Below are 25,604 nucleotides of genomic sequence, written 5' to 3' on the forward strand. Positions count from 1 at the left end.
TCTCTAGGTCATTGTGATGCATCCCAGGGCATCCCTAGACCAGAACGGACACTCTCACTAGTGAGAGAGTCATTACTCATCAAGTAAAAAGCTTTTTTTCCCCTTTTCATCCGTAATGGTTGTAGCTTAGAGGTAAATGAAAGCCAACATTCAGTGTCTCAGGTAATTAGAGTATCACATTAAACGAAAACATTTTACAAATAGCATTCTTCTGAAAAATATTTACATTTATTTGCACTCGGTATGTGGCTGGACCTGCTCTCACTACCTTTTGCCACATTTCTTCCTTCCACTCAACTTTCTGTCAATATGCCAATATGAATTCCAGCTTCTTCAGCAATGACCTTTTGTGGCTTACCCTCCTTGTAAAGGGTGTCGACGACATCCGTCAAGTCCACAGCCTTCCCCCATGATTGTGCAGCCTATCGAGCCAGAGAGAAACCGGTTCAAGGCTCAGGGAAGCTCCGGGAGCTGAAGACTTTACATTAATAACATTTTTCTGAGGCACTGAATTTCGGATTTTCACTGCCTGTAAGCCAGAATCATCAAAAATAACGAAAGCTTAGAATATGTCACTATGTAAAATGATTCTTTATGTATAATGATTCTATATATTTGTAGTTTGCCATTTTATTTTTAATGGCAATGTTCTGGCCACATTGCCAAGGAAAATTGTAGTTTGTGCGAATCACTTTTCGAAGGACTCTCTTGAAAACAGCGTACTGCTCACTGCAAACCTGCAGATTAAACCCCTCATGCAGGTCCACTCAACCAATAGCTACAGCATTGTTGGTTGTACATCTGGGTTAATCTGGGTCTGACTCAGATGTAATGTTGTTCAACTATGCATGTATAAGTTGGGGGGCGTGGCTTCCAGCAGTAGCTTATTTGCATAAAGTGACAGTCCTAAAGCAACAAAATGGGCATAATCTCATTATCTGAGAAGGATTTTTTTACTACAAAAAGTTATGAAGATATTTTGGATAGCCTATCCTAATTTATTCAAGGAAGCAGAATTGGTGTCCTTTTATATTCAAAGATCTTTAACAAGTTCTTACCAAACCATGGGAATGCAGCCAAAACAGTTACCATTACACAATCTACAACTAAACCTGCTCACCACATTTTTTTCTTCACACAATTTTGTTTTTTACATCTTCACTCCAAAACAAACAAAAAAAATGCTTAGACCTGGGATGAAGATCTGGCTTGAGGGTAGCTAAAACTCTTTACCAACATCATCACAGTTAGAGAATGAAAAAATCAATTCATCCTTATTTTGAGACATCTCTGCAGAAAATGTCTGTGTTTTTCTCGCTTGGTGACAGCTTCCCAGATACACCCACATGTGCGGCTTTGACAAACCTCAGCAGGGCACCAGGATGGCATCCAGAGGTTATTTAGTTAAAAGAGCACACTGCTGGGTTGGATCAGACATTCTTTTTTCATTAAGTCACCCTCCCTATGATAACATGTTTTGTTTTTACCACCGTCTTTGAGAACATTTTCCTTCAACTGGCTGTGCAGCTGGTCTTATTGATGCCACACTCCACTCATTTCTGATTTGCTCCTGTCCTTTCTGATGTTTCATGTTCTGCAGATGGACTCCTTGGAGGCTCTAGGAGAAGAGATCAGTGGGATGGCGCGCTGTCCATACGATGCCAAACATGCCAATGTTGCACTCTTTGCTGGTAAGACAAAATTTCTCTGTGGAAGTCAATCATCCAGACACTTTCACAACAAGTTCTGTTGACATTACAAAACAAGCTGCTCAATAATGCAGATTTAACAAGATCTTGCAATATTAAAATGTTTCTCATCTAAGCTTGGAGTCAGCAAGTTGCTGTCAGGATGTGACTGTTTGTGAAGTAACTAAGCTTTTACCAAAGGCCCTCTATATGAATGGCTGTGATATTCGCTTGACAATTGATCTAAGATAAATTTAAGTAATAAAGGAAGTTGTTCTTGAATTAGTTGTTTGTGGTGAGAAAGTCAGGCAATAAAACCTTTGGGTGTGTCCAAAGATTTTGGGTGTTTCCCCCTTTGAAGGACTTGGTCTTCATTGATCTGGAAGAGAGTGTATAATCTATGCCTTAGATTTAGCTCCCTACTTTGACGTACATCCTGTCACCTAGTTGATGGTGCGAAACTCAAGCTGTTAAATAAATTGAATGTCTTTTTATTACTTATTTAACATGTTTTATAGTAAAATGCAACCTTTATAGGTTGCAGTCCCTAAATCGGGACACACCCTGCTAATGAAAAAGAGCACTTGGTTAAAATCAAGCTTTGAAGAAGCATCCACAATTTTCAAATTGTTTTTCTGACTGCCCTATAGGGTATAAAACAAAAATATAAATAATTTCTTTTAGCACTCTGGATTATTTAGGGACTAGCGAACTTCTAGCTATTAACGTTGAAAAGTATTTGTGAGTCTGCACTGCTAGTTTAAAATCAGGATGTGAAAATTTTACAGTATCATCTTGTCACATGAACTGCTAGATGTAGTTACTTAAGTCATTTGGAGTCACATTAGAGAGTGGAAAGTATTTGAGTCACAGATTATTTTTGGTCGTATTAATATTGTCTTCAATAGCCTGTGGTTTTAAGGAGCTTTCTGACAACATCTTGTAAAGCAAAGACAGTGTGTAAGATGCATCAGAGGAAAATCGCTAAACTTGCCTCTGTTTTTGCTCTGAGTCTGAAGTTTGTTTCCTATTAGGATCTTTGGGAATGCATCAGTAGTACTATGGCAACTGAAATAATAATTTGCCTCTGACTTTTCTGTTATTCCTTTTGTTTCTTATTTAGTTTCTTTCAATATGAATGTGATTTATGAAAGGAGGAAACCAAAATGAGTCAGCTCTCTTTGTTGGTGGAATGTGATCCACAGATTACAAAAGACATCCAGGCCTCGTTCATATTTATTAGGATCCGATTTATGACACTATTGCTGATCTGTCCCTTCTGGTTTCGAACACATGGTAGATGCCAAGCCGGAGCAGTTAATATGGAGCAGAGCTACTTGGAAAAGAGCTGGAAGCTCTGAGTAATCATGAGGGTTCCTCTCTCTGCTATCCTTTCAATTATGTAGTTTGAGTTTCCACTGTGGTTAAGACCAAGCCAGGCTGAGGTCATTCTGGTGGCGGATTGTGTTTGGGCAGTCGTGTGTGTTTGCATGTCCATGAAAGTGTGTGACTTCAACAAGGGAGTCTGGGGATTCTGTATTTTATTCATAGATGTGCAACATGTTTGAGTTTTGTTCGTTGGTTGTTGAGGAATCCCTTCAGTTTGTGTGACTCATCCATTTTCCAGGTCTCAAGCTTCTGAAATATGTTGGTGTATCCAACCACAGAGGGCAGGAATCTCTTTGTTACTAAATGCTTTTTTATTTCCTCTCTTCTTTACGGATCTCTGTGTCTTACTCTCTTTATTCTTCTCCATCTTTCCTCCTCATTGCACTTTCTACCTCTGCATTCCCTGTCCAGATGGCAAGCTGTACTCAGCCACCGTAACAGACTTCCTAGCGATCGATGCGGTCATCTATCGTAGTCTTGGAGACAGCCCGACTCTTCGCACTGTCAAACACGACTCCAAGTGGCTGAAAGGTGAGTTGGAGACATGGAAACTCACTTGTTGCTGGGAAAAAAAATGTTTTCAAAGATGCATCACCTTGTGTGTTGAAACTGTAGAATAGGCATAGGCAGGTTTCACATATCAATACATCCCAACGTTAAAAAGATCGCAAAACTGTTTCCGTTTTATCAAAGTTCTTTGGAAAAGTAATTGTTGTTCCTCTTGTTGCACACTGCAAGTCAGCTGGCAATATATAGATATTTATATAAAAATATATAATTATATAATTTTTCATTAACATTTTTTAAACAGGTAAGCTCATTGAGAACAGATTCTCATTTTCAACGATAATCTGTTTTGAGCGTTTGTGTACAATCCATGAAACTGCTGTATTTTTGCTCGGGTTTATTGTATCGTCAGAATCTTGATCCTGCAGGTCTGACACTAGATCAGTGCAGAACCACTTATGCAGATACTCCTCATTCTGCTTGAAGTCGATCCATTTTGCCATCCTGCGCCGACTGAAATTGTTCTGCCCCCAGGGTGAAACAAGCACCAGTCCAGTCTGTCGAAACCCAACAGGGAGGCAGTCTTTTCTCACATGCAGATTGTTTTGCCCTCATAAAGGATAATAGAGTGAGGCTCTCAAGACCGACCATCGGTGCTTCTCCGCATAATGCCACAGATATTCTTTTTGCTGTGAAATATGGTGTCAACTATTCTGTCGTGGCAAAACATCACTTTGACTTCTTTTCTTTTCCTTTCTTGCTCCCCTGCAGAACCATACTTTGTCCAGGCAGTCAATTACGGAGACTTCATCTATTTCTTCTTTCGGGAAATTGCAATGGAGTACAACACAATGGGAAAGGTAAGCAAAAGCCCAGTTCTTCTGCTGTTGTTTGAACTCAAATCAGAGGTGACTTCCTATTTACTGGGAGAATGAGGAAGTGCCTGGGGAGGCTAACAGGATATGGGTGTATCACATATTGGGAAGGAGGCTTTCAGGAGTTGCTAAGTGGCAAGAACATATTTTAGAAACAACGAACAGGATACAAAACTTAAAATAGAACCAGAAAAAACAAAATCTATCGATGTCTGGAGGATCTATTTTGGAGGCTAAATATATCCCTTCCATTGCACGTCCACATCCACCCTGCAGTGCTACTGTTTGACCTCTTGTCTCAATGTTTCCCATGAGAAATTCCTCCAAAGCGCCGCAGAGAAAAAACCTGGAGGGGAACAGGAACAGGAAAAGGCTGGGGAAGGAGAAGAAGAAGCAGCAGTAGATTTTTCTCGGGGTATTACAACAGCGGGACGAGAAGTTTCTTCTCTAATCATCTCATTTCAGATTTGGATCAAGCAATGAGAGAGTTTAACGAAGCAGCAGGTAGAAGTGAAGATGAGCATGTACTTTGCAGAATAAATTAAAGGGAATATAAGAGAGAACGGTATGAGAGCAGATCTGAGGCGATGCAAAACACAGAAGTAATGGATTCAGTGCCAGAAACGACAGCCATGTGTCATATAGAGCATGAATACAGATCAAGCCTCTCAATCTGCTGGGTGTTTTGAAAGCAGCATCAGTGTAATTATGCAAGTGGTGGGAGATCTGATGGAGCAGAGAGCAATTTAACATTCAGTGGATGATATCTCCCCATTATTTCCCAACAGAATGGCCATCCCTGACAATATAAAGAGTCGCTTGTGCAACGTGGCAAACTGATAAATCTGCTGTGGAGGAATAAAATAAAAATAAAACAAAATGAAACATATTTCTTAACATAGATGTTAGCTTGGGGTGAACAAATTAGGATGTTGAAACTGTAGAATAATTCAACCTTCAGCTTGACACTCTCACCTGTTCAGCATTTTTTGTTGCCACACGCTGAAGCAGTCCTGGGTGAGGCTCACTGCATGGTCAAATCTCTCATTCGTACATCGGTCGATGTGAGAACAGAGGATTCTGGTGTGTGCATAGCCGCGTGTGTGCGTTTAAGGATTTGGTTTAAATGCATGTTTGCACCCGTTCACGCTGTCAATTTCGGGCCATGGTTGGAGTTATAGCTGTTAACTATAGTGTGACAACAGCTAATTACAACACTGGCTACCAAATCTAACGGTACAGTTGTAATTACAGTTTTTGGCTCTGATTTAGTGCTGTATGGTTAAAACTTTCTGTTGCCAGGTGCTGACTAACTAAACATATGGCGCACCGATTTACTGCAATGAAACACCAGGTTAAGCCGTGGCTATCATTAAAGATTTTTCATCACGGTTTATACTGAGTTCTTTAAGGGTAGAAACACCAACACATTGGTTTATGGCTCACCAACCAGGGCGGCATCAAAAACGGTCTAAAAAAATACTTGTGCTTGGTGTTTTAAATGAATTTTCTATTGCTGTCTGTCATGTCAGTAACAATAATGCTTTGAAGGGTATCTTGAATTTCACTAATGTCGCTGAAGCTGTTTCCTCCTATTGCCAGTTTTTTCGCAAGGAATCTCTAAAATATTCTTCTTGAAAATAAAAAAATACTTTTCTAGTTAAATTTTTCCATTTCTGTTTTGATTTAAGGACCACAATAGATAAAGAAAAGTATAACTACTGCAGTACACTGTAAAACATCTTCAGTTCTTTGAGGACAGATGCTTATAGTGCTTATTAGTCAGTTTGTGGTGATGTTTGTTTGTTGCTCCACCATCAGCTTTGACACTGATGGTGGACAAGCAGCCCGGTCTCAGAGTCTTTGCTCTAATTTATTCCACAGTGTGCTGTCATGGTTGAGGTCAGGACGCTGTGAAGGCTTGTCAAGTTTCTCCACTTTAGACTCGTTTCTTCGTATTCTCATGGACTTTGCTTTGTGTGCTGGTATTCCTGTTAGAAATGTTGGGGAAATGCCCAAACTCTACCCGTAAAGTCACACGTGAAATTGTTCAGTATGTTGCTGTAGCATTATCAGCCCCATTCACAAATGTTTGCCGAAGCAGCTTGCATGTAAGGTGCTGGATTTCACACACCTGCAGCCATGGAAGTGGTAGGAACATCTGAATAAAATGATCGAGGGCTGAATGAGTATTTTGGCTATTCAGTAAAAGTTAATCCTGCACCTTTTTGTTCATCTGTGACAAAAGATTCTTTGATTTGTGAAACCATCATTGCCAGTTTACCTCACTCTTTTTCAGTCAACGCTAGGATTGACCCGAGCATCACCTGACATGGGATCAGGTATCCACATGTCAGGTGACAAAATTAGAACAAAAAAACAAAATTAGATTTTTTTTCTCAAAATCTAATTATATTGTGAAACTACAAAAGAGGAGCTGAAAAGTATAGCTAATTATTCCCAGTGTTATTCAACGTGTCGTTTCAACTGGGTGTGTTATCAAGGTTTCACCAAAGAAAAAAGACTAAGTGCCACAAACACTGCATAATTTCTTAATTTTAAATCTTTTTCTGGTTCTTCCTGTAAAATCCAATCAACTATGTATTATGGAAACATAATGCTTATTTTATGCATGCTAAAGTACGTGCAGACCAAGTGTTGCAATTAGTGAAACGGGATCAAGCAGAAGAAATTAGATTGTGTTTGAATGAAAAGTAGGACAATAACCAATATTGGTTATTGCTATTGATCAATAATCGATAATAGGAATGATTATTGCTCAATTGTTTGCAGTGCAAATTATAGTTTCCTTCTTATCTAAACCTGCCAATTATGACTCTTACATGACTATGAGTCTCCATGTACACCACTTAGAAATTAAGACGTGACTGACAAAAATGCCACAGCATTTTAAATGTATGACTCCACCAGGTGGTGTTTCCTCGGGTGGCGAGGGTTTGCAAGAACGACCGCGGAGGTTCTCCTCGCGTCCTGGAGAAGCAGTGGACGTCGTTCCTAAAGTCCCGCCTGAACTGCTCCATCCCTGGGGATTCCCACTTCTACTTCAACATCCTGCAAGCCGTGACGGACGTCATTCACATCAACGGGCGGGATGTGGTGATGGCCACTTTCTCCACGCCTTACAACAGGTATCCTGAATAACTAGGAGGTTCATTTCAGACCTGTGTGAACACACCAGAAGCAGATATTCATCTTCCAGCGCTTATCCTGGTTATCTTTTTCAGTTAGAAGTACTTCCAAAAAACATTTTGACAGCCTGACCTTTATTAACGTTGGTAGAGCTGCTGCGCCTCTCGGCAACACATAATTTCTGAGCGTTATACGGCACACATTTACATGTCCTGTCAAAACAGTCTCGCCGCCCTTTTGACTTGCTGTCCTTAAATCTTATTTTCCGTTTCTGTCTCATGTACCTAACTGCTCTCGAGGGCCAGAGAGTCTTTAATCTAAATTGAAAATTACCACAAAAGCACAGAGCTCGTCTGATAGCTCATACATATTGTAATTCTCTATTTTATGGCTGCTTTTTAAGCGGATAAGACAATTACTTGTGACAATGCAATTGAGCATGGTTAACGGGCATTAAAACCCAATGAAGCAGCACCTCTGAAAAATTTCTGTAAGGTTCCAGCATTAATTTTCTGTTTCATAGTTGGGGAGTGAAATTAGTGTGAAGACAAGACTCCGAGTTTGTCTGTCTGCCCACCTCGTTTTCAGTCTCTCCTCCTCGTCAGCTGTCTGGTAAAAACATGAATATAATGGTCTCGCTTTCTGTACATATTCAATAGAGAACGCAGTTGCTGTAATTTAGTAGCTGAGCAGAGAATTAACAGCTTTCTGACCTTGCTCTCTATAATGCTGCCCTTGTGTATTCTCGTCTCCCCGATGTCTATGAGACAAGTTTAGTTCATGATGCAATGCCGAGAAAATTCAACCAGAAAAATTACAGAAAAACGAATACTCTCAAGTTTTTGTCTTATGCTTTTGAATACAGTTGGATATAGAAATAGAGAAATGAGTCAGTGATCAGCTATGCATTGATTCCACACAAAAGAAGATTAGAAGATTAGGATCCCCCCCCCACCATTTAAAAAAGAGAGGCATTAATGAAATTATTTGTTGTTCATGTATGGAGCTCAATACTGGATTTGTAATGAACTTTAATGTCATAAGGAAAGACCGTGGGGAAACCCAGTCTGAAGGCCAAAGATTGAAGGAAAAGATTATTAAAAATCCTGCATAAACATGTTCAAATATCAGGTCTCTATTGTGCAAAAACCAAGATAAACAATTTCAGAACTTTTTCACACCACAAATTCTCAATCTCCAAATGTACTTTTACAGAAGCCATAATTTTCTTCAATTGGTTTTGGTTCATTGGAAATTATTTTGTGACCTTCTCCTGACTGGAACCTTTTGATAGAGACCTGTGTTATGGTTTGGAGTGTCTCTGATGGTTTTTGGTGTGATGTGACCCAGAAGATGTCAGAAAATGTCAGCCAAACTTCATTTGGGGTTTGACAGATTTCTGCCCTGCATTTGTTTCAATTGGGTAATTTTATTATTGAAGTATTTTATTGTTCTCATCTAAAGGATTCTGGGGAAATGTTGGGAAAGTTTGCTTCAATCTTAAAGGTGGATCTGAAAAGGTTTAGATTGGTCTAGTTTTTTCAGATAATACAAAACTGGTGCTAAACTGTGGGATGTAGATTTTTTATATCCACTTTATGTATGAAATGCTATGAAGAATGATTGCTTTTAGAAATGCAGCAAGTTGTCCATTAACATTTAAAACAAGCCAGGGGATTTAAACGCCTCTGTACATGGATTGTAAATCCATTTCTCTGTCTCTCAGTGATAGTCCAGAATTGGCAAGATGTTTTCTTGTGAAATGTTCAGTCAGTGGCTTGTTTATGCATTGTTTCTTTACTTTAATGTGTATGTTTTTGTGTTATGGCAGTATTCCAGGTTCGGCAGTGTGTGCCTACGACATGGCGGAGGTGTCCCGCGCCTTCACTGGGCGTTTCAAAGAGCAGAAATCCCCAGACTCCACCTGGACGCCTTTTCCTGAGGAAAGGGTTCCCAAGCCAAGGTACAACACACACGTACACACACCCACATACATACTTGCACACATGGCAAATGCATTAAATACAGAATCGACTCTGTTTCTGGTGTTATTCTCAAACACTGCTCTCAGTCACACAAGTAATTTCTTTAGAAAACTGAAAATGTTATCTAATCTTCTACTTGCACTTCTGTTATTTTAATACTCCCCTTTAAAAATTCACTGCACATCATCTACAACTCCTTGCAAGCATAGCCACAATGCTTCAACCATTTCACATTCAAGTTACAAGAATATTTTTTATGTGATAGACCAACAAAGAGTAGTTCATTATTGTAAATAGAAAAAAAAATGACTCCTGGTTTTCAAACTTTTGAGAAAGGTTGGAAAACGTGCATGTGTATTCAGCCCCCGGAGTCTTCGTATAAAAGCCTTTTGAGGAATGTCTCCAGCAGGTTTACACATCCAGAGTGACATTTTCTGCTCATCCTTCCTTGCAAAACAACACAGCTGGGTTAGGCTGGATGCAGAGCATCTGTCAACATCAATTTTTCAGGTCTTGCTACAGAATCTCCATGTTTAGGCTTGTTGTCCTGCCCTGCTGGACAACAATCTTGTCTCAGGTCTTTGAGGTTTTCCCCAGAATTAGGCTTTGTTCATCTTGCCACATACTATGATATTTTTTCCTGTCCCTGCCAGTAGAAAAGCATTTTCTGCCCCCACCATCTTTCATCATGGAAGGTGTGTTCAGGTTGATCAGAAGTGTTCTTTATTTTGGGGCATCGTATCAATGATGGTTAAATATAATTTACACCACACATTTTTATTTTCTTTCACTTGAAAACTGTGTTTACGCTTTTGTTCTATTTTATGTTGATCTACCACATAAAATCCTGAAAAAAATCGGATGTTTCTGCTTGTAATTAGACAAAAATTCCAAGAGGTATGAAAACTTTTGCAAAATACTGTGCAAATGTCCATTCTCAATCACATAAACACAATCTTTTTTCATCGTTTCACACATCAGCTCTCCTGCTCCCCACCCACAGTTTCATAAGCATCAGCAAATGAAGCATGAGATCATTTTAAATATGGCTGGCTAATTCCACAAATGTACTGACCTGATCAATCTCCCACCTATCTCTCATTAATTAGAGCCCTGAGAATTTTTCTAATATCCTGAAGGGGGAAAAAAAACTGATTTACTGCAAAGATCTGGGCTATTATAATTGTTGGTGGGTGTATAGATCCTCACTTAAAGCCAGGGGATTTGATTCTTCTACAAAACACAAGCGCTTTAATGCATTAATGAATGTATGAGTGAGCCCACCCTTTTTACCTTGATTAGTATATATAACGACTTGTTTACCCTGAGTGAGATCAGACATTTCTAGAAGCAGATATGCTCACATTTGCTTACTGCAGTAATTGATGGGATTGATTAAATTTCTGCTCTCTGCATTCAGACCCTTTTTTTTCTACAGGCAAGCAGATGGAGAGCTGCAACAATGCCACCAAGGTCCGGTCCTGTGGCAGTCTGTTCTTCCATGTGCTAGACTCCCAAACCCAATCATTTACAGATTTTCATATTTAATACATGTCTGTTTCGGTTCTGCCGTCCATATGCGTGCATGTGTGTGTGTGTGCATACTCTGCAAACTAACAGCAGACATTATTCTGTAGCTCATTTCAGCGGCCTCATAGATTTGAGAATCCACTTTAGGGTAAGGAGTTTACAGTTAAATGTGTTTTCCTTTAGCAGGAAGTCAACGATCAGAGTTCTGTAGCCAGTTTCCCACATTTGGTTTTTGTAAAGCTTTATCTGCTGATGTTTATGTAAGAATTCAAAGTGTTTTCATATTGTAAAGAAGTTGTTAATCAGGCAGATTTTACCATTTAAAAATAAATAATAAAAATAATAATAATAAAAAAAAACCTGCACATTTACACTTGTCTTTAGCATCTTGAAAAAAACACTTCAAGGAAAGTTGATCCTTCCCAGATAATCTGTGATATTTCCAAATCATTGAGTTTGAAAGCTCAACAGGATAAAACAAAGTAAATTTAGCCCTCTTACATCTTGCTATGTTGTTTCAGTCTGCAGAGGTGGTGTATCTCCATAGCAAAAAGATGTTTTTCATAGATCCTTTCGCCTTTAGTGCTTCCTCTTGACTGCCTAATGAAATTTGAAAATGCTTCAGAATGATCAAATCAGCCAATTCATTAACATTAACAATTCTTGGTTTATCCGCAGCTCTCTCACATTCTGCGGGATCTCATTTGTATTTTCAAACTCTTATATTCAGCCACAGTTCAAATGGGTTTTGAACTGTCACAGGATGTTGGGAGGAGGCCTCGTCATCCGAGTCAAACCACATGCTTTCATAGAATTACTTCCAGTTCTCAAATGTGGAAAAAACAAAAACGGGAAAACGGAGCAAATCTGACTGAAATGTCTATCCCAGCAGCACCACATATGCAAATCTTAAAGCGACATACATTTCTCTTGACGACGCTCAAATGTGTATAATAAAGCTTGGTCTTTACGTATTTACAGTGCAAGGCCAGCTGTCTGACATTTCAGGGACCTGGTATGTATTATGTGCTGTGAAAGGGTATCAAAGAGCACACTGTAAAGAGGTTTACAAGCTCTCCGAGGTGACATGCCTGCAAACAGGATATGCTATCAAAAGCAGCTTCTTTTTTACCAGCTCCTGTAAACGGATCACTCTGATAGAATGTCTCAGTGCATTACCCCAAACTCAGAAAAGAAGACATCATGTGTCCTCCTGTTTGACCGAAGGCTCTAGGAATGAGTGTTTGGCCATTTATGACTTCACTTTTATTGATTTTAAGGGAATTAGACTTTCTGTCTTCTGGCGGCTTCTCTTTTTTTCATTTAAACTTTTCCTCCATATGACACTTTTCTTTCCCTGTTTCTCTCATTTTGTTGTCTTCCTCTCCCACCACTGCATTTGCAGACCTGGCAGCTGTGCCGGCACTCCATCCATGGAGAGGTACAAGGTATCCAATGAGTTCCCTGATGACACTCTGAATTTCATCAAGATGCATCCCCTGATGGACGAGGCTGTGCCCTCTATCGCTCACAGGCCCTGGTTTCTCAAGACCATGGTGCGGTGAGTACCTTGTACTCCAAAAAACCCGCCGACGTCAGAGGTCCGTGAGCCTCTTCAGTCCAGCCCGGCAATTATCTGAAGTGCTGCTCAGAGAGTTAGACTCATTAAAAGACAGTAGTGCTCCATCACAAACCCGCAACTGACCTATTTTTCTTGGAGTGGAGGAAACACTAATTCAGTCCTTACTATCTTTTTTCCCTACACAACAGAGTAGTAATGTTTGGAGTGAGCATTTAAGATACTCACTGGTGTTTGTCTTGATCTTTAGCTCACTGAAGACATCTATAAGGTCTTATTAAAGACATTTTTTTCCTCTCTTGAATTGACACTTCCCAAGACAGTATAGTGGAGTGTAAACTTCTTTGTAGTGAATGTGGCTTTTTCCCCCGTGCTCTGGAGCTTTTCTAAAACCTATTGCACCATGCTTGTTGTTCGATCTTAAAGGTTTATGTGATTTTTTTTAAGCCATGCACAAAAGATTTGATCAAACACACGTTTCAAGTGTTTAACGTCCAACCTAATATTAAGATCAACAGTTAAGAACTGATTTGTTCTTAGATGACAAAGTTATGTCACAACTTCCTGTAAATGACTGACTTTTCTTTGTATCTCTGGAGATGATTGCATTGCAGGGAGACTGTTTTTTTCTCATTATCCCAGCAAAGAGACATCTTAATGTTATCAGTCTAACATATAATGGCTGTTTTAAGTGACAGTCTGATTATTGTTGTTTTGCACCAAAGGCCAGCATTTCAGATCTTTAATTGTCATAAGCCTGAAAGGCTGCAAACAGCATTTATAAAATGAGTTAAAAACATTGCATGTGTTTCTAAGTCCATCTGGCAAACTAACTAGAATACACTAACTGATAAGGAAACATTTAAACAGCTCTGTCATATTGTATATATGTGTATGAGTAGATAGATCTTTTAAACAGTGGGAAGTGGAACAAACCATGGAAAACTAAATATTCCTTTCAGGCTTTTCCCATACATACTCATCTGAAAAACGTTTGAATAATATTCCAGACTATTCAAAACCACCTAAAACCCCATAAAGATGACAGATAATGAATAGAATCTCCGTATTTTTATTGTTCTGGTCTAAATAAAAAACAGTACCTCACATGTAATGTTTAAAACTCATGCAGACTGTTGGTCTCCAGCAGTTTGCTCTCTAGCCCCAATAAAGGCAGATTTTTCTTCAGGTCCAGCTAAGAGATGGTGCCAAGATAGCACTGGATTTTCAATGCAAGCAGCGGCGCTTTAGTGGTGCACTGACCTCCATTTAGGTCTGGAACTGGTTAGGTGGAAAAATCCTGACACATTTAAGCTGAACTCAAGCACTCCAACATATTCCTAATGAAAATAATTACATTCTCACATTTCTTCTTCTTACCTACAGCTGCTCTGAAGTTAGCAGATCTGGGCAGATCCATGACATGTCTCAGTGGCGGGACCTTATTTATCAAGCCACTACTTAAAGATTCCTTGATAAAAGGTTTTTTTTTAAATATCAAACCTGAGTTGCTGTGTTGCCTCTGTTACAATATAAACAGATTAGTATGAAAGAGCTCATTAGTGTTTCTGAATTGAAATATCACCCCAATCAGCAGAACATGTTTATTAACATGCAGGCCAATTGCTAAAAGAATTATTTAAGCTTGAAACGTATCACAAAGGCATGTGGAGTGGATATAAAACCCCTGTTGGGGTTTTATCTTGGATTACTATTTTGAGCTGAAGTCAACTGAAAATGAAATCAGTAATAGGATTTGATCCTTGTCACACCCCAGAGAGGACACCCGAATATCAAGTACAGGCTTTTTGCTCAATATGAAGACACTTTTTTTTTCTATCTGGAGATTTGCAGCGTTTTGGCAGGGAGCTCAGCGAGCTGGACGCAGTCAATCACTTCAAAGAGGGAGACACACGCTGGAAAATTACACTCACTGTGATTTTTGTTATCTGGATCAAAATTGGAAAGACAGACCTTGCCTTATTCACTGAGATTGTATTATTTTAATGAGTTAAAATCCTAATTTCATACCCTTTGGAGCTCCTGTTAAGATTGAATGAATCAAAACCTAATAATATCTTCATATTTTTGTCTTTGTTGACACTGGCCAGTTTTCCCTAAAAACTTGTGTAAAGTTTTTTGGGAAAACTTTACACAAGCAGGAGTAGGTTGCTGCTTTTTCAAGTAAATTATATCTTTAGAGGAACATTTGCGTACTAGTGCATCACTTTTAACTTGATTTTACACAAGGAACACTCAGTCAACATTAATGACGGCAATAGTGGACTTCCTAGATTTCCGGATAAGCTTTCATTGGTAATCTTTAAATCCAATCTAGTTCTATTAACCCCTAAAGCCTTAATCTGTCTTTTTGAAACTTCCATCTTGAAACATTCTCCAATCCAGTTAGCAACAGCCCCTTAACTTCAGAGAACAAACGGAATAACCTCAGGCTTTATGGATACAAGAAGCCGCAAAGACGCCTGGAATACAGTAAAACTAAATCACAAACCTTCCTCCATATCTTATATCTTGACACGTTAATCAGGCAGGGGTGTGAACCGGCACTCAGCTGTGTCAGTTCTTTCTGATTGAAATAGATTTAATTAAATTAAAAAGCCCCAGATAAACTCCATGTGCTTCACAAATGTGTCTTGCTATATTAAAAACATGTTTGACATGTCTGAAACGTGTGGCATGTAAGACACAAATATCAGGAAATAACCTGGAATTAGCAGTACATCCAGTACTTTAACATCTTTAAGTCTATGTGTCAATTGCAGAGTTGGGAATAATATTGTGAACAACTGCATCAGGTTTACATATACTACCATGATAATTGTCAGTCAAATTTATGACTGGCAATTAAAATTATTGATATACAGTCAGCTTCTCTTTCAGTTTCAAGCTTTCAGCATCTCGATGTGAGTGGATCTTCTTGAGTGTAAACAGAATTTTCACAACGATACATAATTGAAGTTATTATTAAATCTTTCAACAACTCGTCAAAAATGTTAGCCTGGTTATTAAATTTTATATGCCGTGGTACAAAATTTATAGGTGGATGGTGCAGGAATTCCAGCAGAACAACGTTAAAGTAAAGGTGACAAAACTTTTAACTTTTCGATATGGGTTGAGTCATTTTTGAGTAAAAATAACCCAGTTCCACAATATCATCGTATTTACAAAAATATTTAAGACAATATAAAACAAATTATTTTAATTCCAAATCAACAACTTCTTCTTGTAATATAAAATTGAACATATAAACTATGTACTATTACTTCTTAATTACTAGTGTTATGAAAATGAACTGATAATAATAAACATTTTGCTAATAATTTTTTTATATTTTGCTACATACATTTAGTAGTATTACCACAGTACTACTACTAAATGTACTTTAATAGTACTGCTATTAAAGCAGTACTGTGGTTGCTTTTAGCAACCAGAAAAGCTAAATTCATATTTCTTTTTTTCACTTACACACATAGTAGCTTTATCTCTGGCAGCTGACAAATGTGTACAACAACAGTTTAGTGAGGGGACTGGTCTGCTTCTTTATGCCCTATACATGTAGAAAAATGTTCAGTCATTCCAGAACCTTCACTGATATCTCATTAAAAAAACTTTGAGCTGTCTGGGCTGCGTTTGGTAAACCTTGTCACCCTTTAGTAATGGTACTGTAATGCAGGGAATGGGTTGAACTCTCACCATGGTACAATACAATTCAATTATTATTCTAAAAACTAAATTATATATTACCATCAACACCACAAACAAGAATGGAGTGCAATAAAAACCACATTTATTGCATAACCTTTGAAAACAGCACCTGTCGCTATAACAAATCCAATCCAGTAGATGCAAACTCCAATGTGGAGACAGTTAAAATATATAAACCAATGTGCGATTATTCTCCCTTTTGTTAAGGATAATATTTATTTGTCCCTGAACTTAAAAACTGAGATTTGACTCATAAAATGACAAGATATTTTGCAGGAGCTAATTGGTATTTTTGTTGCTTTAACAGTTTCTAAGGAATAGGTGCAGAGTCAAATAGTCTCAACTTCAGCAATTAGTCAGGAAATAAATGTGCGCTTTTTTCCGGGTGCTTGAGACACTTTGATGTCATGTTTTTGTTCTCCCTTTAACCCCCTACAGGCATTATGACAGTCTGATGAATATAAAATAACATTTAATTAACAAGATAACAGCCCCCTCCTGTTCGGTTGTCTTTTGTAGACACTTGATATACACAATGAAAAGCCCATTAAGTGATTAATTGATTGGCTCTGTAGTTATTATCTGGACTTCACTTCAAAACATTTACTCGATGTGCGTCACCATTTATTGCTCTTTCAAACATCGATATATGTGTTTGCAAATTGCACTAATCAACTGATTGGTTGATTTACTTTCCCCGGTAATCCTACTTCCAGGTATCGCCTGACACGGATTGTGGTGGACAACGAGGCGGGCCCTCACCGGAACCACACGGTCGTGTTCCTGGGATCTGAGAAGGGCATTATCCTGAAATTTCTGGCCAAAATGAACAAAGGCTTCCTCAACGACAGCCTGTTCCTTGAGGAGCTCAACGTCTACAACCCGGACAAGTACGTAACTAAGAGAGCATGTGTGTCCAATAGAGGGAACACATGGATACAGTTGCCACAAACAAAAGAGGTCCAGTTTTTTTCCCCCTAATCTCTGTATGTGTGCGTTAAGTGATTCAGAAGTGTTTCATTCTGTTGTTCTACCATCGATCATGTCAGCCAACCCACTAGCTCCACCGCTACCCGCCGGTTCCCCCGACCCAAGCTCTGAAGTGCAGCCAGTCACCCAGATGGCTACTCTATCATTTAAAGGAGTTTTATCAAGTTACACTTTGCCTAACCACAGCTTCTAAATTAAAGACACAGACACTAAAGCTCTGGATAGCATTGGAGTGCGGTTCCCAACCGCATTGGGGCTGAGTTCTTTCCAAAATGCCGGCTGATTAAAGGAAACGTACACATACATGCTCAGGCAGAGGGCTGCGTTTGTCTTCAGAGCCAGCATCGGATGTCCCGCTAATTTATCACATCTTTGTAGGTTTGTGTTGTATAGATGAGCCTTTTTAACCCTAAACTTTGCTCAGAACGGTGAGCAGAGAGCTGTCAAGCAATAGAAAAAAAAATCTGATGCAGTGCAGTCCTGCCAGAGCAAATATTTGGTTGAGAGGTAATGAATGAGAGGGAGGTGGCAGTTTGGATAAAGGAGAGAGAAAACAGCCATGAAAACCAAAGACGAAAAACTGAAGGGTTAGAGCATGATAAGTACCAAAGTATGGCCATGGGGCTGTTCGCAGCTGTTGGAAAGATTTTTCTGGACCCTGACTGCAATTTTAATATGGTACAAGTTTTTGTATGTCAGCACAGGCAGTTGATGAAGATAGACTCCTTTTGCAAGATGCTCGTGAAAAATGAAAGGCATTTTGAAATTATTTCAGTGCATTTAGTTTAAAAAGTTGTCAACATTTCGTGCAGAATACGGTCAGTGAGAAAACAATAATCTAAGCTTTGACCATATTTGTTTAATTTCCTTTTGGGATCAATATAGTGTTTTTGAATTGAAACAAATTGAACTGAGTTGAGTTGAATTTGAACATCTGGAAGAGATCCAAAACTGAGGTGGGAGAATCTTTTGACTGAATGACTATTAAAGTCACTTGAAGAAGGTAATAAGAAATACAGTTCGTGGTTTGGTAAAAAAAGAACAAAATACAACTTTTGGCCCAGAATGACGTATTTAAAGTCCATACTAAAAACAATTAGGAATCTTGAGAATTGACTTTCCATAGATTGTTTTCAATGAGTTTGAGCTAAGCTTTCAGTCTGGTGCTGCAAACCTGGAAGACTTTCAGGTTTAATTAGAGCACTATGTGGTACTTCAAATGAGCTAATATGGAAAAGGGATAAATCCAAATTTTTAAAACACTTTCCACCTTTTACTCTATTTCACAGTTCTGCTCGACAAGCCCCAATTAAATACACTAGACTTTGATTTTGTTACAAAGGTTAGTGTTGAAAAAACCAACACGTTTGCATTCAGAGACCATGTGATAAGCTTTATGAAGGTCCTTCCTTGTTTCCGTGTCTCTTCCTCACCCTCTTCCAACTCGCTCCCTTCTTTCTTCCTCCTCGCTCCTGTTGGCTGCTGCAGAGCATTCACCGGCTGCTGGCCATCTGGCTTCAGTCGCGTACAGTAAGTGACTTTGCCTCCCTGCCTGGCCAGCTAGATCAGCGCAGGCCCGATTGTTGTGCATTACCCCGTCTAGATGGACTCTAAGCCCTAATTGCGAGCGATAATGCAGGACCAGAGCTCTGTGAACAGGAGATTAAATCCCAGAAGTGGGATGGCAGGACAGAGGGGAAGACAGGATAGAAGGATGCTCGACACACCCCAGAGGGATTAGACCGTGCTCCTGTGGGGCTGTGGAGACAAAGTCGGCTAACGGGGGTGGAGGAGTGGTCCCGTGCAGAAGGGATGGATGGGCTTGAGTCACTGTTGGTGGATTTTACACTTAAGTGGTGCTGACTGCTCACAGCGCCCATCTGTCTGTTTATCTGTTGTATCCGTATCACCCTTTTCCTTATCTCTCTTTATCTCCCACTCTGCTCCTGACCTCATGTACACTTGGCTAGCATTATCCGTTTTCTTGCTGAGTCCACAGTTTGTCTGACTGCTACATCTTAATCTGCGTACTTTGTTCTTGAAACTAACTCTTAAATCTCTTCTTAATCTTATTGTGTTGTCCTGACCTTTCTTTGGTCTTTTTCATTGCATTAAAATATAAATCAAACATTTAATAAGTACATTTGACCCTCTCTTTTGGCTTTTGTAGGTGCAGTATAGATGGTGTGGAAGACAAGCGCATCATCGGGATGCAGATAGACAGCAAGAGTAACGCTCTGTGGGTGGCTTTCACCTCCTGTGTGGTCAAAGTGCCGCTGTCTCGCTGTGAAAGGCATGGAAGATGCAAGAAGTATGTGGGAATTCCACCCTTTAAATCTGTTTGCTGAAAAAAACTTGCAAATAATTCCAGTTTGTAAAATATGTGATGTTAATAATGGTTGATGTGGCCGTCCGTCAGATCCTGCATAGCCTCCAGGGACCCGTACTGTGGTTGGGTGTCAGAAGGTGCCTGTCGACAAGTGACTACCAACACCAAGTAAGTAAAGAGAGGTGAAATCACATGCAACATGCAAAAGATTTTGAAAGACACATAAAAATGAGGGGCATTATAGAGGTTGACTATATCAAATCACCAGGCCTCAGATCTATAATGCTTTACAGGAACTAGGGATGGTCTATTGGAACAATGTCATTCTATGAAGAACAGTTATTAGGTAAAATGACAGTTTTATGATATCTAATTACAGGAATTACTACAGCAACTAAAATAAGACGCACTCCTTCTCCATCATCTCTATTAGACCATAAATGGATGTTATTGTTTTTTATAATAAATTGAAGACATGTATCTCAAGTGAACGTAGAAGTTGTAGAACGTAGCCTGCAAATTAAAGCTGGACTAAAACTTGTCTAAATAATGAAACATTTTGCAATATTATCAACATAATATTTCTTGTATTATCATTATTATCATCAAAGATGTCCCAATTCATGGGCCAATTTTCTCCTTTATTTAACTGGAGACTGTCAGGTCAAATAATCAGAATCAGCAGGTAAGACCTCAAGAAAAACTATGAATCAGTCATGCATGTCTAATTATTAGTATTTTATTAATTTCCTGCACAAGTAGTAATTTTTATCCAAAAATGCTTATTGCACAGAATATTATGCATTTTTCCATTCTGCTTTTTATAGCTTAATATTGGGAATATAACAAGCTGATATAAGCTGTCTAATTAGTCAGCCATCACCTGTGGTTAACACACATGTTGCTCATTGACTGCCAACTGTAGTAACAAAACAGTGTTTTGTCACTAAACAGGAATGATCGGAAGAGCTCCTTTCGTTTCTGCACCATTGGTCCCTCATACTTTTGCCTGCTAACATGCTGCTGCTGCTGTTTAGTCCTGAAACATTTTATGAAATGTGGCTTTTTGTGAAGTTTTCCAGGGAATTATTGTGATTGGAGTGCCACCCCCCTCCCCCCTCAAATAAGTATTAATCAACAGTATTTTTGAATAATTGATTCTGAATTTATTCTACCTCAACAAACATTCACCCATAATCCTTCAGAAGCACGGCATCTTTTTCCTGCATTGAAACAACTGAGGCTCTTGAGTGTCAGTGCTTTATCAGTTTCACCTACACCAGACCTCTGGACTTGGTCAAATTCCACTTTTTTTTGTAAAACTTGCCATTCCTCTGTCAATTTGTCTAATTTTACGGTGTGTAAATGCAACTGCCTGCAGCGGCAGGATTGCTGGAAAGATGAATGAATGGAAAGTGTTGTTTGCCCAAAGCCTGGGATTGGGTACAGTGCTGGGGAAAGTCTGATGGCCGCTGCAGCTATAATTTTGTGGCTGTACTTATGACACAGAACCAGATTATACTTTCTGAATAAACAGCATGAGAAGGTCTGTGGTGGGAAAAAACATTAAACAGATGAAGTCATAAAAAGGGACTGCTGCTCCACTGGCTTTTTGACGATGAATGAGTTTGACTCTTCTCCTTCAAAACTGACTGGTTTTGCATGCTAATGGGCCTCATGAACACAGAACACGCATAAACCAACAGACGCTTCCCATTCAATCATTATTCCCTGACAATCCTGACAGTTTCCACTGTGCTGCAGGATTCAAATCAGATGCATTAAGAGAGGCATTGATGGTCATGAGACAATAAAAGACAAAGGTTTTAGCAGCAAATTCAGAAAAACAAAGTCGAAATTGTTGGATCTCATGAATCAGTTATTAGCTCTATTTTGCTAAATTTATGAAAACAATGTTTCGACAGGTAAGCTCTGCCCTTATTTTGACCAATGTGCTTCTCACATTGCTTGTTCTAGACTTCCAATGAATAATGCACACCTGCATCCCGTTGCCTATAATCACCCGCCCTGTTGAAGTGTTCACTTGTGACTCAGATGAAGACAGGTCACAAGTCTTATTCTGCAATCATCTTTATTCTGATGATTGCAGAATAAAGATGAGAATTATATATAGTGGTTTTTATACTCATCTAATTCTTAGGTGGTCCTAAAGCCAAAAAAAAAAAAAAAAAAACACAAAGAAGGTTTCATTTCTGTGTTTTGTGAATCTCAATTATAATTTTAAAGGCTTCTTATTTAATGTAGAATCATCCGTTTTAGGACTGAGATCTTATTGCACTCTTGCTTCATATAGCAGAATATCTAAAAGCGAGAGATAAATAGCGTTTATCCTGGTGGTGTCTGTTGTTAAAGCGGTCTGATTTATATTTTCTTGCAAATAACTTGTCTTACCTGCTTATGTCCATTCCTGCCCGTGTATCTATTTTTATCCCTCTACTTTCCTCCAACACACTCTTCCTCTCTTGCCACCCTCCCCTCCTTTACTTCTTCCATCTGGCCCCAATGGTAGCGTGCCAGCTTTCCCATGTGTAGTTATGCCTCTTATACCTACTGCCTGCAAACAGCTTGTGCTCTAGCCTTTTGCAATATGGTCCCGAGTCACCCCCTTTTTTCATGCATAAAATTGCACCTGATTCTGAATGGTTGGTGTTTTGTGAAATAGCTGCACAGTTGTGTTGCTGTAATCAGCCTATCATATGAACAGACGCAGATATTATGGCCCCATATGCTGGTTTGAGACTCGATGAAGTGAAAGCTATAAATTAAAAAGGTAAATGACAGCTATACAGGACCAACCTGTATAGCTGTCATTTACCTTTACTTGCATCACACTGTATGTACAGTAAAATCCCTGCCTTTCAGTTCACCTCTGATATGAATAATTGATGCCATTATGCCTGACCCACATTTCAGCAACCAAGTCCCCTGCATACAACTTCTCATCTAGTATAATAATCATATCCGATGCTAGTTGATAAATAATAAACACCATTCCTGGTTCCCTCCAGATTCGTGCAGCACATCTCCAGTTTGATTTAAATATGTATAACATCATACTGTGGCAATGGGCTCTTAACCCTGACTGGACTGCCTGCAGTGTTGCATTCAGACACACTGCATTTCAGAAGCTGTAATGCAGCCACTGTGAGGATGACCTCCTTAACTGAAGGTTCATTCACTCCATGTGCCGAGCAAACCCCAGATGCCACATCTGTAAACTCAATTCATCTCAAATCAAGTGGGATTTAGACCATGTAAGCTTCATCTCACTACAGTTGATGATGTAAAAAGTCAACCTATATGGGAAACCATGACAACAAGGCTCTTGGAAATACACAGCATTTCAAGGCAGAGCAGTAAAATGCCTGTGATGAGCGTTTGTCAGATATCAGTGTTTTGACTCTCTGTGCTCTTAGTTTCATCACTCTGTCTCTACTTTGTGCCTGAGGACGATAAGAAAATCTGATCGACAGATCAACTGATGTTTCAGATATGAAGATAGGATGCTACTCTTATTGTTGAGTACTGGATTTTAAAAGGAATTTGTTATTGAAGAAATCCTGTTTAATAGGAGACCAATATGTTGTACTCATACATAACTCTCACTGCAAAATTGTAAATTGAGAAGGACTTAGATGTGGTTTTCAATTTTGAGTGGTTTGCATGTATGTCTTCATTCTTCATGCTGATACCCTTAAATAAAATCCAGTGCAGTCACGTGTTTTTGGGAGTCACCTAATAATAGGTCAACTTTGTGAAATAAATCTGCTTTTGAGAAGGCTTCTGAGTGTTTTTTTTAAAACATTGGTAAACAAAGACCGTCATGAGGACCAATAAGCACAGCGAACATGTTAGAGAGGAAGTGGAGGAGATGATACATAGGTTATAAAACAAAATCCAAGCTATGTAGAACTACAGCAGAATTATTTAGTTTAAAGCAAATTAATATTGTGAGAATGGCCCAGGGAAAGTCAAGGCAATCGCATTAGTTGCATCAAAAGGTGCTTCCACAAAGAATTGACCAAAGGAAGTTGAATATATATAATAGTTTTCAGATTTCTTTTCTAAAAGCAAAATAGTTTTTCCACTTTCTTTTTTTACATTTTTGTGAAAAAAGAAAAATTCAAAGCCTTTGCAGGGTGGGCCATTACTGTCAGTCTCAGTCCGCCACCGATAGGGTGACGGTAATAGCTGAGGTATTTACGTGAATACCAGAACACGTTATTCTTCTTGTAAAGTTTCAGTGTTGTGGCTTCAAGTTTCTCTAAAGTGATGGAAAGCTCTGCTTGTCTTACAAAAATCACCTGAGCTTGTGAGGTCTACATTTTTCCACACAAGGGAAGGGTGACGGTGTTTTGGAAAATAATCTCCTTTATGCAATGATTGTGACCAGTGGAGGGTGAGGAAGATGAGAGACGGGTGGACAGACAGAGGAGGAGGAGTACAGGGGAAGGAATCGAGGTGGGCCGTGAAAAACTGTCATGCGTGACCGTGATCCTGGTCGACAGTTGGTTCGCTCTGTTTCACAGATCTCTTTACAGCTTGCTTGGTGGTCTTTCAGGAAGAAAACATGTCTCGGTGCAGACTGCATCAGAAAATAACATATCCCAGTCTCAATCTTTCTTACTCTGTCATATGATGGCCCTCAAGTATGGTTACCCCCCACTGCTCTCCTCTCAGCCCATGTGATTGTACTACACACTCAGATTACTTCTCAAGCTAGATAAAGTCAGATGGAGCATAGATGGGAAAAGATTGCACAATGTGAAGCACTCATGAAAATAAATTGGGAAATTGACTTTTTTTTTTTCTTGCAAGGAGTTACATGTGAAAATTGATCATGCTCTCATGTTTATAGATTGGATAGGAAGCTAAAAGCAGCAAAACTCTCCTGTTTAACTTAGCAAAAATAGTGAGAAATATAGAAATAACACATTCACCCGTCGGCTCTTTCATTTATAAGCAATGCTTTTGTTGTAATCTAAAGTTAGAGTTTATACTCTTCTTGACTTGACAAAAGTGCAAGAGGAAAATTAATGAGCTTTCAGCAAGCCCCTAATGCTAAGCTAAGCTGATGATAGTGCTATATTCCATCAGTACTGCACCATAACAAGATCATATAGCACTACACTTAGCACAAGTTAGCAATATATACCAAAGTTTGGATAAAACTGCCTTCTGACTAAACAACATAAATCCAGCCTCAGGGTGAAAGAAATAATCTTGTTGTGCGTCATGAAGTAGAATCCCTGCTTGTTTTCCAACTTGCAGCTGAAACACTGATTTCAGGCATTTCTCTGATTCTAGCTTATAAAAGGTAAATGACCTGTAATTGTAACACTTTGTTAAGTCCAAGAGATCCAAAGATCTTCACACATCCATTTTTATGGTAATGGTGGTAAGCTACGTTGTAGCCATAGCTGTCCTGGGGTAGTCTGTCTGCAGCAAGGTGCCACCGGAGCCTCTCACCACTGACTGAAGCTGAAGTCCAAACCAGGGACCCGCTGGTAACGGGACAAACTCCTACCACTGTATATAACTTCAATGTGCTCTAAGTTGCTGTGTGTTATCTCCTCCTCTGCCATAAACACACTACTGGAAGCCTTGACAACTTATAGCAGATCAGAACTGTGGAACATAGGGGCACAGTTTGGACTTCACACACCCACCAAGCTGGACTTTATTCCTCCAGAGCTGCTTCGAACACCTGGAACTATGATCATTCCCCCCCTGCTGCGAAGGCGACGGAGGAGGCAGCGCAAACAAAAGAGGGGCAAGAGAGCCGGCGTGCGTGCAAGGCTACAAGCTAACCCTCACAGACCGGCCCTCCCCAGC

At 39.3% G+C, this 25,604-nt stretch overlaps 1 protein-coding gene across 3 annotated transcripts in view; it reads left to right on the top strand.

Moving 5' to 3' along the window:
- sema6a (sema domain, transmembrane domain (TM), and cytoplasmic domain, (semaphorin) 6A) overlaps positions 1–25,604 on the top strand; it is a 136,171-nt gene that overhangs the window by 84,923 nt on the left and 25,644 nt on the right. For all 3 annotated transcript variants that reach the window (XM_055039200.1, XM_055039201.1, XM_055039202.1), the window contains exons 7-15: positions 1,601–1,691; positions 3,489–3,608; positions 4,356–4,444; positions 7,391–7,608; positions 9,441–9,572; positions 12,530–12,685; positions 17,146–17,319; positions 19,590–19,730; positions 19,839–19,916. In XM_055039200.1, coding sequence (XP_054895175.1) covers positions 1,601–1,691; positions 3,489–3,608; positions 4,356–4,444; positions 7,391–7,608; positions 9,441–9,572; positions 12,530–12,685; positions 17,146–17,319; positions 19,590–19,730; positions 19,839–19,916 — 1,199 coding nt within the window. The remainder of the gene's footprint in view (positions 1–1,600; positions 1,692–3,488; positions 3,609–4,355; positions 4,445–7,390; positions 7,609–9,440; positions 9,573–12,529; positions 12,686–17,145; positions 17,320–19,589; positions 19,731–19,838; positions 19,917–25,604) is intronic.

This window comes from Poeciliopsis prolifica, unplaced genomic scaffold, assembly GCF_027474105.1.
Source record: "Poeciliopsis prolifica strain line A6 unplaced genomic scaffold, Auburn_PproV2 SCAFFOLD014, whole genome shotgun sequence".
Classification (NCBI taxonomy): Eukaryota; Metazoa; Chordata; class Actinopteri; order Cyprinodontiformes; family Poeciliidae; genus Poeciliopsis; species Poeciliopsis prolifica.